This window comes from Rissa tridactyla, chromosome 19 (assembly GCF_028500815.1).
Source record: "Rissa tridactyla isolate bRisTri1 chromosome 19, bRisTri1.patW.cur.20221130, whole genome shotgun sequence".
NCBI classification, from domain to species: Eukaryota; Metazoa; Chordata; class Aves; order Charadriiformes; family Laridae; genus Rissa; species Rissa tridactyla.
In genome coordinates this window covers 6,053,315-6,072,258 of record NC_071484.1, presented here as the reverse complement: position 1 = coordinate 6,072,258, position 18,944 = coordinate 6,053,315, and the positions used below count along the sequence as shown (strand labels likewise).

Here is an 18,944-nt window from a genome sequence, read left to right as displayed (position 1 = left end):
ATGTCTCAGTCAGTCCCATGTATTTACAAGCAATGAGTTCATTAGAAAAAGCTGTCTCAAATTATTTTTGCTCCAGGTGGAACCCATATCCCTCCGTTCCCCTCCTCTCGCCGGCTCCTTCTTGTGGTTTCTCAGGACTTTCCCTGGCACAAACACACAGCCCTGAGGCTCTGAGAGATCGTGTATCAGTGACAGACAAGTCTGCAGTTGCATGAACAAGGGGAAAAAAAGCTTTATTAAATGGGTACAGAGTGCACGATGGCACCCATGTGGAATTAGGGTAAAACAGGAAGGAGGAGCAGGTGAATGAAGCTGACTGCTTTCGGTGACACAGCCCCATCCCGTACGGCCTCAGGCAGTGCTTGGTTCAGCTCGTCGCTCTCTTGGGTCTGGGGCCGAGGGTCCACAGAGCTGCTTCCCCTCCTAGCGAGTGGTGAGCGCAACCTGCTCCCGGGAGGAGACCACCTTCCCGTCCTGCACCTCCTCCACGATGGTGCGGACCTGACGGGAAGATGTCATGACTGCAAAAGGAAAGCGGAGGACAATTATTCAGGGGGCAGGGAGGAGGGAAATTTCTTAACGCGTTATCAGATGTTGCACATTCTTAAGGAAGATGTGGGAAATTCCACAAGGTACTGGAAAACGCTGTTTTAAACAACCCTGCATTGGCTGGGAGGCAGGATTCCCAGGCTGATGGGAAAGCTCAGGAAGGCAAAAGGCACACTCCCTAATGTATGGCATCGCTTGATTTTTCAGGTCTGTGTAAAGCCAGAAGATTGGCTACTCAACCACAGGGCCCATTTAGGGCAAATCATTCCTGTGCTAAAGGAGTGCAAGGTATTTCCCTTCCCGACGGCTTTTCCCTGAGGTTAGCAGTTGTAAGATGCGCACAAGCTCTTGACCCCTGTCACTCCGATTCAGCCAGCGAGGCGGCAGAGCACCCCGAGGAGTGATTTTCACTCCGTCAGTTTGGCAGCTGCTCTAAAAGCAGGTCTCAAAGCTGTTTGTTATAGATGTCTGTACCAAGATGGGTTCTTACCGTCTCTGCCCGAGTGTGAGGACATGGCAGAGGAGTACTGGGAAGAGATGCTACGAGAGAAGGAGAAAAACAGAGAAGTTAGGGACAAAATTCTTTTTTGTTGTTACACCGGCTCTCTATTCAGACAGGAAGAAAACAGAAGTTTCTCCTAGCATTTGCTAAAACCTCTGCTCCGCTCGGCGTCTCCTGGAGGGGGAGGGCAGAGGCAGCACTGCCCCTTCCAGCAGTGAAAGGTGCCCGTTACAGCATCTCCCTGCAGACGGACACCAGTGGGCACTGGGCACCCATGGCTGGTATCAACATCAGGATGAACCCGGAAAGCTGCAATCGGACCGAGTCCCCAGACAGCATATTTTGTGCCCATTGCCCATCTCCTCCCAACACACCCTCCCAGCTGGAGCCCCGCTACGTACTGGGCGTCCTCGCCCTCCAGCAGCCGGCGGTACGTGGCGATCTCCTGCTCCAGGCGGCACTTGACGTCCAGGAGGACCCTGTACTCGTGGTTCTGGCGCTCCATGTCGCAGCGCAGCTCGCCCAGCTGCTCCTCCACGCTGGTGATCAGCCCCTGCAGCTGGGCCAGCTGGGTGCCGTAGCGGGCTTCTGTGTCGGCCAAGGTGCCCTCCAGCGCCGCTTTCTGCGAGCAGAGGGGAGGGACGGGTTCAGGGGGGGCCAGAGGGAGGCGGGGATGGGAGCAGCCCTGCGTCCCCTGCCCCGCGCTGCTGCGTGCCCCCACCCCGCAGGGAGCCAGCCCCTCGTACCGTGCTGAGCTGGGACTGAAGGTCGATCTCCAGGCTCTGGATGGTGCGTCGTAGCTCCGTGATCTCCGACTTGCCGCTCTGAAGCTGCTCCGTGTTGATGGCCACCTCCCGGTTCAGCTCTTCCGTCTGCCAGGAGGCAAAACCCTTGTCAGATGCCGTTCCAGCACCGGTGGGCACAGCCTGGCATCCCGCGCGCCCCGCTGTGCTGCCGGCGACCATCTCACCTTGCTGAAGAACCACTGCTCGGCGTCCCTGCGGTTCTTGTCCGCCAGGCTCTCGTACTGCTCCCTCATCTCAGCCAGGATCTTGGTGAGGTCGATGCCAGGAGCAGCATCCATCTCCACGCTGATCTCTCCGCCCACCTGCCCGCGCAGGGCATTCATTTCCTGACGCAAGAGACACATGATGCACGTCAGAGTGAAATCGGTATATTTCCATCACGACTAATTCCTTATTTGCAGCCAGCACATGAACTCCACAGACCTTCTCCTGGAGTTTCTATCTGAAGAGATTGGTTTCCTCCCCCTTTCCCACTCGAGTGTCTCCTGACAGCCCTAATTGCAGAGACGCTCCTGCACATTTGACCTGACCCCTACATTTTGTCGGTCCCAGTTTGAGCCTGGCTCTGTGCTCACCTCCTCGTGGTTCTTCTTGAGGTAGGCCAGCTCCTCCTTCAGGTTCTCGATCTGCATCTCCAGGTCAGCTCTGGCCAGGGTCAGCTCGTCCAGGACCCTGCGCAGGCCGTTGATGTCGGCCTCCACGCTCAGGCGCAGAGCCTGCTCCGTCTCAAACCTGGGGACACACACACACACTTGCACCCTGGAGCCCAGCTGATACAGGTTTTTTCTTGTTGTTTCCTTCCCCACCGTGGCGTAGTTCTGCCAAGCATCTTTTATTAAATGTGTGTGCATGGCTCCCCACAGCGCAGGGATGTCCAGACAATGCTGTGTGCAGAAAGGGATGTACACTTCCCAAATGTCACACTTTTAGTCAGCAGTGACCTGGTGGAGCAACTTCAGTTGCAGAAAGCAAAGAAAAGCCTTAAAGAGCCTGCCTTTTCCCTCCCTTCTGGGAAGAACTCTTGAAGGTGTTGGACTTACTTGGTTCTGAAGTCATCAGCTGCCAGCCTGGCGTTGTCAATCTGTAAGACGATGTTGGCATTTTCGACAGTTGCAGAAAGAATCTGGGGGGTGATAAAAGAAAGTGAAAGAGTGAAAAAGTACTTCCAAAAAAAAGGCGTGCTGCTGCCTGAGTTTCCATTTGGAAGGACTGGAGCAGCACTGAGCCTCCTCGGCTGGGTTTCCACGTGGACTCTGCAGAGAGAGACAGGACACTCGTGCTCAGTGTCCCACCGGCACCGATTCGGTCATGCACACATGGCACAGCCCATTGTCCCTGCCAGAGTGGCACCTCCGGGCGCTCCCACCATGCTCAGAGTCCTGGCAGCACCCTGGGCTTTGTCTGGCAACGCCGCGCAGCCCGGCTGGGAAGGAAGAAAGGGTGGAGGAAGGAGTGCCCTGTGACTGCATCGCTTTTCTTTCGTAATTATACCTGAGGTGCAAATATTTGTTCTGGGATTTTGAAAATTATTGGCCATTTAATGAGCAGTAATTTCTGTAGCCACAAGCTAATGAAAAGCTCTCAGCTCTCTCCTGAGTTCTGATGCTTCAGGGGATATCCAAGCAATAATCCAGGAATACTGATGTGGTAATTTCCCAGCTGCGGCGCGGGAGGGGAGGAAGGGTCTGTCTCCCTCAGGATCCCAAGTAGAGGGTTTCTGTGAGACCCAGCACTTCATTGCTCAAATCTGGAGACAGCTTCTGCCTCCACATGTTTCTGTGCTCCAGATCAGAGCACACCTGAGAAGCTGGAATTCAAAGAGAAGCTTTGTGCATCAAGGCAAGAGCCCTTCCCCCCAAGGAGAAGCCCAAGAGAAAGGTTAAAGAACTGAAGAATTCAAGGTATGTGATTTCCCCCAGGGGCTGACTCTGAGCCTGTCAGCAGCTGCCCATTTCCCTGGCGTTCACTCTCACAGACCAGGTATTGTCATTACCCCACCGCCCACACCTCCAGCCTCTCCAGGGGAGCCGGAGGTGAGGAAGGATGCTGTCACCCCGAGTAGGCAGGGTGAGTGGTGAAGAACCAGGCAGTCATCTCGTGATGAGTAATGTGGGCAGAGGGAGGACAATGATGGCAGGGGAGGAGAGGAAGGACAGATTCTGGTGCTTTCGTTCAAGGACCTTTGCCTAAAATCATCCAGGGAGCTGCTAAGGATAAAGAAACAAGCTTGGCCTTGGTTTCCTCTACTGCATTTTAGAGCAGGGCACAGACCTAACCTCAGCACCTCTGAAGCCATCTACCACAACCCAGTACATCCTGACGCCTGGATTTCCATCTCTGTTGGTGTTTGCACCTCCCAAAGAAGCAGCATCCCATGGGGCAGTCTCTTCCTTTTTTGACCTCTACCTTGAGCCTCCTGTCAGGCTAGAAAAGATCTCATTTGTAGGATATTTATGAGAACAACTTAGCATCTGCGTTTGCGTATCATTCAGTAGTGAGTAGTGCCAAAGAGATAACGTGTCCCTGCCTGCAGAGCGCTTAATCAGGAGCCTGGAAAGGGAGCACATACTTGGGTCACCAGCAGCATGGAGGACAGGCAGGAAATGCCTGGCGTGGCAGCACCCTGCAGCATCAGGTCACGGAACCCATGGCTGATGGCCTGACCCCTGCCTCCCTGCCGCCTGTCTGCCTGCACTGGAACAGTCAATGGAACACCCATCTTTGAGCCTTGTGGAGGACATCATCAAGAGACTGCTGTTCATGAATTATGACCAGTATTTCCAAGGATGCTCCTTCTGTTTTCCCATCTCAGACCAATTACCTGTCATTTGTTAATACTCTTCAGCTTTTAGGAGCAGGGTAATCTTTTAAAAAGTGACTTTAATGAAGATGTCTTGGTTATCACAGCATCCTACCTTGTTCCTGAGCTCCTCGATAGTCCTGTAGTAGGGGCTGTAGTCACGGTCTGGACCGGGTCCCTGCTTCTTGTACCATTCCCTGATCTTGACCTCCAGGTCGGTGTTGGCCTCCTCCAGGGCACGCACTTTGTCCAGGTAGGCAGCCAGGCGGTCGTTGAGGTTCTGCATCGTCTCCTTTTCGCCAGCCGGCAGGATGCCATCGCCGCCTCCAAAGCAGGCTCCAAAGCCACCTCCAAAGCCAGCCCCAAAGCCAGCCCCATAGCTGCCCCCAAAGCCACTGCCGAGGCCCCCTCCTACGCTGCTGCAGTAGTTGCCCCCGTAGCTGCTTCCGAGCCCCGAGACAACGCGGGAGGAGACAGAGTAGCTGCCAGAGCCCCCGTGGACGCTGGGGGCCCTGTACCCTCCTCCCCCAACGCGCACGGAGGAAAGGCGGCTGGAGCCCCCCCCCAGGCCCCCAAAGCCCTTGAGGGAGGTGGAGGAGGAGTATTGCCTGACAGTGGTGCTCATGGCGAGGGCTGGCGGAGGCTGGAGGGCTGGAGAGAGACGCCGGCTCGGCAGCGCAGACAGCGAGTGCTGGCTTCCCCCCGCCCGGGAGCCCTTTATAGCCCGGGCGGGAGGCGTTGCCGGCGCGTTTTTTTCTGTTGCATTCCCGATGATTTTCATCACTCCTAAAATCTGAGCCAACTTCCAGAATCGTCATTTTTGCCTTTGTTCTGTTCATGCTTTTTGTCATATTCCAGTAGAAGCTTTTTATCTCACAAAGGGCGTCTTTATGCTTCTTCCGTTTCCAAGTAAATAGTCAGGTGTGATTCAAAGTAGGAGGCTCCTTGCTCAGGGCTACATTTTAATACTGCTTTGTACTGTTAGCTCTGAAACGGCGCTATTCAGGCAGCCTTTCGATGGAGTAAATCAGCATCTCTTTCGCTGCGTCTTTTTGTCACAGCTACTACAGTTCCCTCTCTGTGCTGAGGTTGTACACACTTGCAGGGACAACCACTGTGTCGTGAAGCCCTGAACGTACATCTACAGTCCCGGGAGTACAATCGTGCTCGAAGGAACTTGGCTACCAATCCTGGAAATACAAGTCCTCTCTTATCCACAGAGAGAGGGGTGTTCTGTAATGAAAAAGGAATGAAAAGGGAGTTCATGCTTCAGGGCTCATTCAGTTCTTCACTTCGCTTCAGAGACCACCCAAGAGGGGGGGAATACGAAAAGGCGATAAGCGTTGGATGTTTTGTGGTGTTCTTTGTGAACGAGAGCCTAGCAAACCATTCAGAAAGGGCAGGGGACGGCTACTAACTGGCGTAACTTAAAAATTATGATGCTCCAGGAAAAAATGTGGAACAGCATAAAGTAGATGAAGGATGGAAGGAAAAAAGCTCCTGGTCTCTCAGCGCTGTGAACAAGAGTGCAAAGTTGACAGTAACACAGCTTAGCAGCTAACGGTGTTTTCTGTGGTGAACGTCTCAATCAGTTGTGACCAGGGAGGACAACGTCAGTGTGAGTTCAGAGTTTATGGCTCCCGTGCAAACAGAGCTTCAGGAGAGGTAGCGGTTGCCTCTGAAGAGCAAAAAGGCTCAAAAAACGAGCGCAGCAGGCATGGTCAACTCCTCTTCTCTGGGCTGACCTGCGTCATGGGCAGAAACCACAAATCTGAGTGTCACTAGCTAATAATGCAGGGTGTGGAGGAGAAGATATTTCTCATGTGTCTGCACGGTGAATTGTTTGACTGTCTTCACAGACAGGCCCCAACAACCCCTTCCCAACAGCCAAGTTCTTCCTTAGATCACTTGCCAAAGGAGGGGGGAAAGAGTATGGAAATAAGCAACGAAGGTAGATTTCTAAGTAGCTTTAAAGGGCATGACTGCCTCCCCTCTATCTGCAGAAAGCTGGAAACGATACAGGAGTGGGACGTGTCCTTGGAATACCAGGAGCTGGCTGCTGCGGAGAAGCACAGCTAGCAGCATTCCCCTTTGCCACTGGTGACCGGAGACAAGGCTGCACGACTTGGAGAACGGGAGAACTGGAACCTCCACCCTGTTTGCTCTGGCTGGGGGACGGGTTCAGTCTCTTGGCGGCAGCATCTTCTTGTCGCGTGAGGGCCGGGAGACGGGGCGCCGAGCCAGCAGACGCCCACTTTCTGCTCGCCTTCCCCAGGTGCGGATGGCAAAGGCGCAGCAGCACGGGGGCGGCCGGGACGCGTAGCTCCAAGGAATGTGCTTTCTCGCCACCTTCATTTCCTCACCTTCACCAGGGGAGTACAAAAGGGCAGAACTCCTGGGTTGTCCTCGCTGAGGGCAGCGGTGGCATGGAGGAAGGGGACTGTCAGTCACAAAACCAGTACAGAGCCCCCGTGCGGGTCCAAACCCTCAGCCTTGGTGCGAGCAAAGCCATTCGGACCCCCAGGACAGCAGCAATAATCAGCTTCCCACAGCCCAGCTGTAGGATGAACAACTGTCGCAGCATTACGAGGTTAACAACGTATTCTTTTGCGTGAAATTGCCTTTTCTTTCATCTTTTGTTTCCTCTTTAACCGCTGTGTCATAAAAATACACATTGCTCAAAATATCTATGATATTTTGATAATACCACAAGGCAGCAATTAAAATCATGGAGTGTTAATTAAGACTTAAAACAACATATTAAAAATTCTAAGATGTTATTTACATGACTTCCCATTGAACACAACCACAAATGACTGCATATTGTTTGTATCGCACTCTCTTTAAAATAAAAAGGCTGACTACTAATAAATCAGGTTCTGCCCCTGTTTCATGAGCACACGCACACTATGAGCCTATTTTTTATACATTTCAAAGTCAGAATGCCAGTTCTATGGCATAACAGGAACTTCATGGTAGCACATTGGTGTTTAAACACGCAATTGCGTCTTACTTCAGGAGGAAAACGGAGATGAAATTCTAGCTCCAAACACACATATCGACAGACCTGGTCGATGCAACTACCTGGACAAAAACACTTCTCCGTTTATTTTAGCGCACTTACAAAGTTTGCCCTGGTATCAGATTATCATAGGAAAGTTCCCTAAAATGAGCTGAAAAGCCACACCTTAACGTCTCTTTCTAAAGTGGTCTCTAATGTCAGATTAACTCGCTGTAGGCTGAGAAGTCAAACCCTCTTTCTGGAATAAAATACCACTTTCTGAAACCTGCCCCAAGCTGCCGCTGCTGGTCTGCATCAGCCGCCACCTGCAGCTCCCTCCTCGGCGGGTTCCTTAAGGTCAGGACTAATTATTAACACTTAAGGCAGGAGAGAATCAACATCTGTTTTCCACACCTCCCTCCCAATCTGCAATAACAGGAGTAATTAAAACAGGGGATTTTGTTAACAAAGTGTTATCTGTTGCTTCTGTAGTAACATGGGTGTGCCCAGACTTTTCCAGGAGGAAAATCTAAAGCCCGGGTGAATTCCAGCGAGGCACCTACAGCATCCCCAGGGCGGGTGTCGCAGGGTGGCAGCCGGAGGGGCACGACCGCCGCGGGGGACCCCGAGGAGCTGCGGGAGGTGGGGATGGTCCCTGCGCCACCCATGGGGAGAAGAGGGGTCCCTAAGAGGTGTCCTGGAAGCCCCGGGTGTTCCCTGGGGGCTGCGTCGGTCCCTACCCTTCCCAGGCACCTGAGCTCGGGCTGCTCAGCGCCTGCCCTCATCCAGCCCCAGGGCACGGAGCGCCCTCGGGACACCCCTCCGGCTCCCTGCAGGGTGCGGGAGCGGAGAGAGCGTAGTCCGTGGGACTGTGCCGGGGCTGGGGGTGCCTCGGGTCAGGCCGTGCCCTGTTATTTGGTGGTGGCCCGTGAGGGCGTGCAGTGGCAGCGCAGTGGGAGCCGCTCTCCCAACCACAGCGCTCCTTTACTGGCTTGGGTTTATGTGTCCTGTGGTGGAATCCGAGTGGAAATGAGATCACAGTTTGTCAGTGGCAAGCTTCAAAACCAAAGCCACGTCTGCCACAAGTAGAGTTTAAGCCGGCTCGGCCGGGGCTGCTGCAGAGGGCGCGGGGACAGGGGGAGCCCTGCCCGGGTCGCGGAGGTTCGGCTCTGCGTGACAGGGGTGCAGCCCTGGGCAGAGCCACATGGCCACAGCACGGGGGGGTCCAGAGCATGTGTCCCTGCCCCTGCTGCCTCGGCTTCTGCTGCGGGTGATGCACGGTGGGGATCCTATCAATGTTTTGAAAAATAACCTAAATTCTCACTTATATCCCCATAAAATCTAGGCAGATTTTCTGGAAAGGGGTCTTAAAACGGCGTGGCCAGCTCCATTCTGACACACTTGCGGTAGCACTCCTCTGAATCATCATGTTGGATTTACAAAGTAATAAATGTGGCAGGATCCAGCCAAGAATGTGTCTGAACTGGCTTTCCAGGAACGGCTGGACCAGCTGACGGCACGGCGAAGTGCTGCGTCAGGAGCAGCCGCGGACGGGCAGCGCTGCCAGGATCACTCCCGGCAGAGTTTTAATCGTTCTGCTTGTAGAGACCGTACCCACCACTTCCCAGCGCTTGTTTCCCTCACCCTTTCGCGGCGCCTCTGTTAAAGGAAGGTGAATTTGTGCTTCTGGAGGGGCGTCAGCCAGTGTATCCCTGCCACATCTACGGCTTAATTTCATTTTACCACGAAGCTTATTACCCGGACTGCTCGGCTGCTGCAGAGGCAGAGCTGGGAAGGGAATCGATTGCAGGGTCCTGTCTGTGTGACCTGGGGTTTGTTCGCTTTCTCGCTCGGACTCCCTGAGTGTGAAGCTTCAGCTCTGCTGTTGCTGCACATTGCAGCTGCGGAAGCAGCACTTTGCCCCGACCTGAGAGTCCCAGTGCCAAATCGGAGATGAAATACAAAGATTCTCCCAAGTTTCACCTCCCACGACCGTGTAATCCGTTCCTTCCTAGACCTCCACCCGCATCAGCCGTCTTCACTGAGCAGCCGGGTCTCCGGTGTTATAGAAGTGCAGCTGTACTGGCCCTGCCATCGGGGTACCAAAGATGGGAGAATATTTCTCCTTCCAGAGAGGAGCTTTGTCCTACAGCCCCAGGAGGGGACAGCCTGGCTCTTGAGAGCAACCAGACCAGACCCTGCTTTGCACAAGTGTGAAGAAAAGCTTTATTTGATTTCTGAGCGCGGCACGGCGCTTGGAGGAAGGGTGGGGGAAGCGGGAGTATGATAAAAAGGGAAGGTGCATTTTGTGACCTGCAAAGCCGCAGCGCGTAAGCTGGGATCTGCTTTTGCTTTGCTACGCGAGGTTTGCAGCAAACGGAGCCGCCGCCTCAGCGGGCAGCCTGGGTGATCTGCTCACGGGAGGAAATCACCTTCCCGTCCTGCACCTCCTCAAAGATTGTGCGGATTTGACGGGTAGTTATAGGTCCTGCGGTGGAGAGAGAAGGAACCGTTATTTACAGGCAACGAAGGAGAAAGTGTCTTAAAAGTTTTCATGGGTAGGTTTGTTATTACCACCAACTGCCTCAGAAACCCAATGTACCCAGCACATTCCTACCCCTAAATATTATATAGCTGCAGTCTGCACAGAATAATCTTCTGAAACGCGTTTTGGTATAACATAAGGGTGGTTTATGTCAATTCACATTTTGAAAATATAATAAAATAGTAATTTTGGTAAATGAGTAAAAAGAGTCTATGCTAAGAAGGTGGCTAAGGCTGTGACAGAGCTACGTGTGATTGCTGCTTCAGCCAAGGCATGTTCTTACCTTCCTTAGGCTGCGAGGCGTACTGAGAAGACATGCTACAGGAGAAAAGAGAAAGAATGGTCAGAAACGGGAAAAAAGTGAGTAGCCTCTATGACAAAATCATTATTTAAAACCCTGCCATTTCTTCTTGTACCAGTATGGGATTAAAATGCCTTCTGGAAACTGCCTAGGGTCAGCATTGAAAGGAAGAAAATGCTCAGGATGTCTGTGTACCACGGGGGTTCGGGAGTAAAGGCAGGGCGCATCCCAGCTGCAAGGAGCAGCAGCGGTACCTGCTCCTTCCCTGGGATCACACGGACACTCGAGGGGGATAAAGTGCATCCCAGGGATGCTGCAGCGCTGTGGTCACCACTGGACTGCTCTGCACTAGTAGGACCAAAAAGGGAGACCCTGTTGCATGGCACAGGTCGGGAAATGGGCTCACAGGATCCTCCAGGGAACGGAGGTTGCTTATTTTTTATTTCCTTCACTATTGCCCATCTCCTCCCAACACACCCTCCCAGCTGAAGCCCCGCTACGTACTGGGCGTCCTCGCCCTCCAGCAGCCGGCGGTACGTGGCGATCTCCTGCTCCAGGCGGCACTTGACGTCCAGGAGGACCCTGTACTCGTGGTTCTGGCGCTCCATGTCGCAGCGCAGCTCGCCCAGCTGCTCCTCCACGCTGGTGATCAGCCCCTGCAGCTGGGCCAGCTGGGTGCCGTAGCGGGCTTCTGTGTCGGCCAAGGTGCCCTCCAGCGCCGCTTTCTGCGAGCAGAGGGGAGGGACGGGTTCAGGGGGGGCCAGAGGGAGGCGGGGATGGGAGCAGCCCTGCGTCCCCTGCCCCGCGCTGCTGCGTGCCCCCACCCCGCAGGGAGCCGGCCCCTCGTACCGTACTGAGCTGGGACTGCAGGTCGATCTCCAGGCTCTGGATGGTGCGTCGTAGCTCCGTGATCTCCGACTTGCCGCTCTGAAGCTGCTCCGTGTTGATGGCCACCTCCCGGTTCAGCTCTTCCGTCTGCCAGGAGGCAAAACCCTTGTCAGATGCCGTTCCAGCACCGGTGGGCACAGCCTGGCATCCCGCGCGCCCCGCTGTGCTGCTGGCGACCGTCTCACCTTGCTGAAGAACCACTGCTCGGCGTCCCTGCGGTTCTTGTCCGCCAGGCTCTCGTACTGCTCCCTCATCTCAGCCAGGATCTTGGTGAGGTCGATGCCAGGAGCAGCATCCATCTCCACGCTGATCTCTCCGCCCACCTGCCCGCGCAGGGCGTTCATTTCCTGACGCAAAAGAGAAACACGTGTTCATGCGATCCAACAATCAGCACATCAGGATGTTCCTCTCAAGACAGATTCTTCAGGAAAGGTAGCATCCTTCAGCAGGTACTACTGAGGCACATCAACAGGGAGCAAGCTGGGGCCTTTGTTCCTCAATCACAAATAAAATAATCCAAATTCTTAATAAATCTCCATTTGAGTTAATTCTTCAGAGAATAAATCAAAGCCTGTAGTTGGCTTCGTTTCTCAGGAGATAGACCTTCCAGGCCTGAAGCTGCTGGGATTGTTAATAAATCTCTAATAGCTACAGTGGACAATACTGAAATAGCAAATGGTGAATGGTGTTATACAGTCTCCGGAGAGGATGGGCTGTTATCCAGAATGGATCATCTCTACTTCCTTGCCAGCACTACCCATCTTCCCTCCCAGCAGTTCAAAACCCAGCATAGTCTAAAGGGTTGGACCAGACCTCATATTTCTGGGCCCAGGGTGGACTTTTCTGAGCCTCTCACCTCCTCGTGGTTCTTCTTGAGGTAGGCCAGCTCCTCCTTCAGGTTCTCGATCTGCATCTCCAGGTCAGCTCTGGCCAGGGTCAGCTCGTCCAGGACCCTGCGCAGGCCGTTGATGTCAGCCTCCACGCTCAGGCGCAGAGCCTGCTCCGTCTCAAACCTGGGGACACAAGAACCGTCACAAAAGTGGCACAGGATCTTGTCCAGCCCGGACAGAACAACCTCAGTGCTGCTGCTGGCATCGGGTCGATGCTGCATGACTCCGATGGTGCATGGGCAACCTTCTGATGGTGAATGCAGGGGAACAATGGACAAAACAGCATCCATCTGGGTCGGTAACATCACCTTGCTCCTGATATCACTGGGGCTTGTTGCTGGGGCTGGGCTTTGCTGAGCTACACGCACAAGTTAAAGGCACAGTGTGAGTTCTCTGCACAGGAGAGGTCGTTCCACAGAGGAACAAGCAATGGGAATAAAACAGTGAAGTTTTGGATGGAAGCAAAACAATCCCCAAATGCCTATAGATTTGGATAACCTACTGCTTTGGAAATTACACCTTCATTTTGAAGGATTCATTTCCACATTGCCCTTTTAGGGTTTGGATGGGATTTTCTCCCCATTTCATCAAACGCCTCTGCAGACTTCATTGCATTTTTCCAGGAAATGTGGCTTACTTGGTCCTGAAGTCATCAGCTGTCAGCCTGGCGTTGTCAATCTGCAGGAGGAGGTTGGCATTGTCGACCGTGGCCACCAGGACCTGGAGGGTGGAGGACAAAGAAAAAGCATTAAATGAGAGTCAGGAACTCCTCCTGGCTGACCAAGGGATGGCAGCACAAGTGACGCTGCCGGGACAGGAAAAGTTTTGGGGAAGCTTGGGCTTTCCTTAGCAGAGGTGTGTATCGAAGCAGGATGGGGCAGACAGAGCTGAGACCGACTGCAGGAAGAGGCTGATGACTCTGTGACCTCCCTTTCCAAAAATCCTTCACAGGCAGCATGAAGCCACGCAAGAGGAGTGACATCTGATGACGGCATTTGTTTCCATGCCTCAGGGTGTGCGCTGATTACGCAAGGGTCAAGATGGGGATGGTCTGCTCCCCCCGCCACAGCACCTGCGGGCCAGCGGGGCACTTGTGCTTGGCAAACCTTGTGCCCATTTCGTCAGGGGTGGATTTGTTTTGTTGGCTGCAGAAATGGAGCAAAACGCAGTCAGCAGGTGCCTACAGCTGCTGATTTTTATATCACAAAACCAGGAGCAAATAATCCACGATGGGAGAAGATCCAGGTCAGAGTTTGAGAGGACATCAGTTACAGGAGAGGGAGGGAAAGTGGATTCCCTGCATCGTCTGCCAGCTCTCCCGCAGCTCCAGCTGTACGCTGCCTTCCCTCACGTTTACCGGGGCCAATTCATACGTAAGAAGTAACAGAGAAGAACAAAGTCAACTCTTGAGTATTTCCTCCAAAATGGAGTGCTGAGAATCGAACCAGAACCGAGAGACATCCCCCCTGAGCTGCCTGGGGGGTGGGTTTGCGGCAAGCCTGGCACTGGGCAGGGACTGCCAAAAGAAAGCGAAAAACTCATTATTGGTCAATTCCATCTTTTTCTCTTTAGCATCTAAATCACATCAATAGGAGGAGCTGAAACAAGTTTGCCAATTCTTTGACTGAATGTTTACAAATGTGACATCAGTGTTCCCCAGCTTGCACACACCTATGACTTTCCCTGCACATTCATTTTAAACTCTCCAAAGAACTGCCTTATCACTGCAGACTTGTCTCGTATTCTTCACTTTTGCACTTTGGCCTTTTACATCTGCTTCTTCCAGTGAAAACTGCCATTTGCTCCATCTAGAAGGATGCAATCAAAAGCTGACATTGAGAGACCTCGGAGTTCCCAGCCTGGTGCTCTGCTCGTGCGGCTGAGACACTCTTTTGCCACACAGTTAGTGCTTACTTATTACAGAGGCAGCAGCCAGTGTTTCTGCTTCCTCTGACAACGAGACATCCCACGGTCTTAATCACAGCATCCTACCTTGTTCCTGAGCTCCTCGATAGTCCTGTAGTAGGGGCTGTAGTCACGGTCTGGACCGGGCCCCTGCTTCTTGTACCATTCCCTGATCTTGACCTCCAGGTCGGTGTTGGCCTCCTCCAGGGCACGCACTTTGTCCAGGTAGGCAGCCAGGCGGTCGTTGAGGTTCTGCATCGTCTCCTTTTCGCCAGCCGGCAGGATGCCATCGCCGCCTCCAAAGCAGGCTCCAAAGCCACCTCCAAAGCCAGCCCCAAAGCCAGCCCCATAGCTGCCCCCAAAGCCACTGCCGAGGCCCCCTCCTACGCTGCTGCAGTAGTTGCCCCCGTAGCTGCTTCCGAGCCCCGAGACAACGCGGGAGGAGACAGAGTAGCTGCCAGAGCCCCCGTGGACGCTGGGGGCCCTGTACCCTCCTCCCCCAATGCGCACGGAGGAAAGGCGGCTGGAGCCCCCCCCCAGGCCCCCAAAGCCCTTGAGGGAGGTGGAGGAGGAGTATTGCCTGACAGTGGTGCTCATGGCGAGGGCTGGCGGAGGCTGGAGGGCTGGAGAGAGACGCCGGCTCGGCAGCGCAGACAGCGAGTGCTGGCTTCCCCCCGCCCGGGAGCCCTTTATAGCCCGGGCGGGAGGCGTTGCCGGCGCTTTTCGTCACCCCTGACAGCCAGAGCCAAATTCCAGAATCATCATTTTTCTCTCCCCGATTTCACGACTTTTGTCACATCCCACCACGGCACACACAGGATCTTCTCCTTCCGCTGTGGTTCCCAGCACCCAGCGTGATTCAGACCGAAGGCTCCTCGCTCACGGCTACGTTTTAGCGTTCCGCTGTTGCACCTGAGAGCGGAGGTGCTCCCTCCAGCTCCACCCCGCTGCTCCTCAGGAGGGAACACAAGTGAATCCTCTCTTCTATGCCAAGTTGCCTGCAAGTGTCTTAGCTCATTAAAAATCTACAAATCTTTTTATTTGCTTGTTTAAAGAGTCTAAAAGCCAACGAAAGCTGCTGACTTAAGAGCTCTGAACATCCATAATCTTTATATTGGCCGACCCAAAGCCAGATGGAATCGTTTCCGTCAGGACCTCTATCCCAGGACAAGCACAGACCTGGCCGTATTTGTGTACTGATACCATATTTGGCAGAAATCTTGTAGCTCAAAAGAGAAGAAACTCCAGTAATTTCTGCTTACGTACTGGTTTACAGAGAGTGGAAAGTCCCCCCAGCGATGGGTTTTCAGTCAGTTTAAAGGCGGATGCCTGACGTTCCCTGCTTTGCTGCATCCCCTTCCACAAACCCCACAGCGGCAGGTCTGTGACTTCGAAAAGATTTGTAGAAGCTAAAAACTTCTGGGACGCAATTTCTTCTGTCTCAGAGAGGTTGCTGAGACGGGTTTTCACGCTTAAATAGTCTAAATCAGAGAAAAAGAATTTGAAGCTATGTTAGACCCCCGCTGCCAGGACGCATTACGGGCAGTCCCTGATGGGAAGAGTGTGATCGGTTCTTGGCCGTGGTTACGCCTGCGGGGAGACAGGCTTTTTCCTACACATTTGCAGCTGCAAGACACAATGCCAGCAGAATCCAGCAGGACCAGCAGCACCTGTATGAAAAGTACTGGTGGGCAAAGCGCAAGAGACGCAGCAGCGAGGGGCGAGAGCACGGCGGCCACCTACGGAGCGGAGGGTTTCACAGGACCACGCAGGAGAAAGAGGTTTCACGGGACCACGCGGAAGAGATGCAGAGAGATGAGGCAACGCAGCCGCCCCGCTAGCCACGCCTGCACCCTGCTATTAAGGGATTGAGCACGGTGATTGCAGTCATGCAGCTGGACAGGTATTAGCGTGAAAAAAAGCAGCAGAGAACCAGAAAAGGAGGCACTGCTCTGTTTTATTCTTTGTCGGGGGAAAAAAAAAAATATCCCTTTACTGATGTGGTGCCAGCTCTTGCAGTTTACAGTGGAAAATCGCACACCCAACCTGCTGGCCTGCCTGGCTCCAGCGATGTCATTCTCAGATAAGAGGAGTTATTTTTTCTTTTAGCAGAGGTGCCTGTGAGGTAGCGAAAGAGAGTTATAGGGATTAGGAACCCTTTTGTGCTTTCTCTCCTGTGGTGATCTCCTTCCTTCCCAAGGCCCCTCTGGCTGTTTTCGCATTCTAATGCACTTAATTGATTTTGGAGTTACTAAAACGTTCCCAGAGCCTCACCCTCCGTAATTCATAGTGCTTCCTTTCTTTCATCTGTTCCCTGAAGGACACAATAACAACAACGCTTTATCTGCATCGCTGTTAGATCTCAAGGACTTAATAGGGAGTCACGTTCTCTCCTTCCTCAGCAGCTCCAGGAGAGGTGGTGTGATTTTTTTCTGGGCGGCCACCGAGGAAACGGCTTAACCAAAACCAGACTTGGTGGAGGGCACCAGCCTCTGGCCAGCATTGCCTCAGAACTGATTGGCTTCAGATTGGGATTTTTGACTCCCCAAGCTGTGAAATCTGGGGGTTTGGGATGCAGACGTGCCCCGTCCCTCAGAGAGCTGGGGGAAAGGAGGGGACCTGGGAGCGACCCCGGGCTGGCAAACGGCAGAGCATGCCAGATGGTGCTCAGCTTGCAGGGAAATCCTGGGACAACCTGGCAGGGTGAAGACTAGTGTTCCTGCTGGCCCGCTTCCCTCCGTGGTGGGGGGTACGGGATTACCCAACAGCCGCCGTGGGGGAGCTGTGCTCGGGGGCCCTTCCCTGGCCACCCTTGCTCTGAGTTCTTCCAGATGCGCTCGCTTCGCTCAGGTTTGCTCTAGCAAACACCCTCCTGCTCCGGGCAATTCCCATGTTGGCTACGAGCCCCTCACGTGGGCCAGAAACTGCGCTGTGAGTTCTGTCCCCCTGCTCAGGTCACCCCCACCACGTTTTAGGCCAAGTTGCGACTCAGCCTGAAGGTGACAACTGCCCTAAACGGAGACACAGCCCCGCCACAGCCCCACAGGCTGGAAACCCCCGGGCTGAGGGCTTTTCTTTCTCTATTATCACAACCTCAGCCCGTCTTTAAGCTCTTTTATTACAGCTGGCACAGGAGCCTCAGATGAGATCTGGAGATTGTCCTGCAATATCAGCTTTTTCTGGTCTTTTCTGATCAATGTTCTTGCCAGTCAGCTGCTGCCCTGACCTCTGGCTGGGCTGCTAAAGGGCAATCCCCGAACTGGCCCCGCTCTGACGAGAGAAACCCTTCGCACACGGTTCCCCTTGTGCTGGCTCTGTCGACGGGGCGTGATTGTACCGAGGAGCGTGCACCGCTTCAGCTGCTTTATGTTACCAGAAGAATTCAATCTCCCAGGCTCTCCTGAAACGCTCACCCACAGTAAATTCCCTTGAGATAAAAAAAAAAAAAACACCCAAACACATCATAATGTTCAGGAGATGGTATCGGAGTCTGTTCCAGCAAGAAGCATGCCGGAGATGCTATCTCTCCCTCTGTTGTGCTGCAGGGGAAAGAAAGAACTGAACTCCTCCATTCACATAGGAAGGGCGGTGAAATTACACCTTAGGAGGGACAAGCAGAGTGCGGGTAACCCAGCGTGGTGAGGGCTGGTGTGAAAAAGCCAGGGTCAGTGTGTTGCATTTGCCTCAAACAATATCACTTAATTGTGCTTTTAATGCCGTGAATAAGAGCTAATTAGGAGTCATTGAGTTTCCCCTGTGGGCCAGCTTCTCCTGAGTGCTGTCCGTGGCAACGCACGGCTCAGGAGAAACTAACTGAAGGATGCAGCCCTGGGAACGGTGGCTCCTGCATGGAAGGAATGGCAGGCACAGCCTTTCCCCTTGCTGACAGCTTTGCTCTGTAAGTTTGAACAACACCAAAACGGGTAACAAATATATCAAGGTGTGGAGTGAAATACGCTGTCTCTGTTTCTATCTCAGCTGCTAATTCTTTATCATCTGCTAGGACGTGTCCTGACAGCCCCCCCCACATTATCTGGAAAAAGGCGATCCTAGATCTGTTACCGTGAAAGGAAACTCCGCGGTGTGTGTGCAATGGAAACTCCCTCTGGGCAGGCTGAGGGCGCTGAGCCATCAGCCAGCGGGACGAGCCACGGCTGCCCAAGCTGCAGGGGGATGGGGGATGCTCACCCCTTTTATCCCCCGCTGTGCTGCCTGCAGGATGGAGGGGACACGGGCAGCACGGCCTCGTCCCCTTTAGCTGGGAAGGGGAGGAGGCAGCAATGGAGCCAGCAGGGCGAAGGAGCGAGTGGAGGGAAGACAAGGGGAGCGACTCCATCCTGTCCTTCTCTGGGCTCCAACGGTGGAGCCAGACCCCGCTCTGCCTGTGGGACTCTGCAGGCAGCCTCCATCGGCAGCCCCGCATCAGGGCCACGGTGGGCTCTCGACAGGCCTTTTCCTCCTCTCGGTGAGTGTGGGAGAGGGTGATGCTCCTCTGTGTTGGCCCGTGCCCCAAGCTGTTTGCAGAGCATCAGGTGAGGCCCTGACCCTCCATCATTTGATGCTTCGCAAGCCACCTCCACCAGTGAGCACCTTGCTGGAGCGCGAAGCTGCTCCCCAGCCTGAGACCCACTCTGCCCGTTCGGGCACAGCATGTGCCAAGGAGATCCCCTGACGGGAGTGATTCCCAGTGAATCAGTGCTGTGAACACAGCCAGGTCACACGCTGCGTGACGGGGCTGGGTAGCGAGGAGCGGTGGG

General features: G+C 53.9%; 1 protein-coding gene and 1 long non-coding RNA gene across 8 annotated transcripts in view; one reads left to right on the top strand and one right to left on the bottom strand.

Moving 5' to 3' along the window:
• The window catches only part of LOC128919104 (uncharacterized), a 164,968-nt gene extending 154,345 nt beyond the window's left edge, over positions 1-10,623 (top strand). The window contains exon 3 of the long non-coding RNA XR_008469826.1: positions 10,496-10,623. This is a non-coding gene — a long non-coding RNA (uncharacterized LOC128919104). The remainder of the gene's footprint in view (positions 1-10,495) is intronic.
• Positions 407-14,784, bottom strand: LOC128919085 (keratin, type I cytoskeletal 14). Of its 7 annotated transcripts, XM_054224056.1 has the most exons (9): positions 14,508-14,784; positions 4,773-5,065; positions 2,898-2,980; positions 2,433-2,589; positions 2,022-2,183; positions 1,798-1,923; positions 1,453-1,673; positions 1,040-1,089; positions 407-521 (listed from the first exon to the last, which is right to left on the bottom strand). In XM_054224056.1, the coding sequence occupies exons 1-9, from the start codon at positions 14,782-14,784 to the stop codon at positions 424-426; spliced, it is 1,467 nt and encodes a 488-aa protein (XP_054080031.1). In that variant the 3' UTR covers positions 407-423. The 7 variants fall into 7 exon arrangements, with proteins under 7 accessions (XP_054080031.1, XP_054080032.1, XP_054080033.1 ...); XM_054224057.1 differs by lacking the exon at positions 14,508-14,784 and having other exon boundaries at positions 4,773-5,282; XM_054224058.1 differs by lacking the exons at positions 407-521; positions 1,040-1,089; positions 1,453-1,673; ... (3 more) ...; positions 2,898-2,980; positions 4,773-5,065 and adding exons at positions 10,049-10,146; positions 10,487-10,521; positions 10,982-11,229; ... (2 more) ...; positions 12,249-12,405; positions 12,920-13,002 and having other exon boundaries at positions 14,275-14,784.
• Between the last annotated feature and the right edge of the window lie 4,160 nt (positions 14,785-18,944).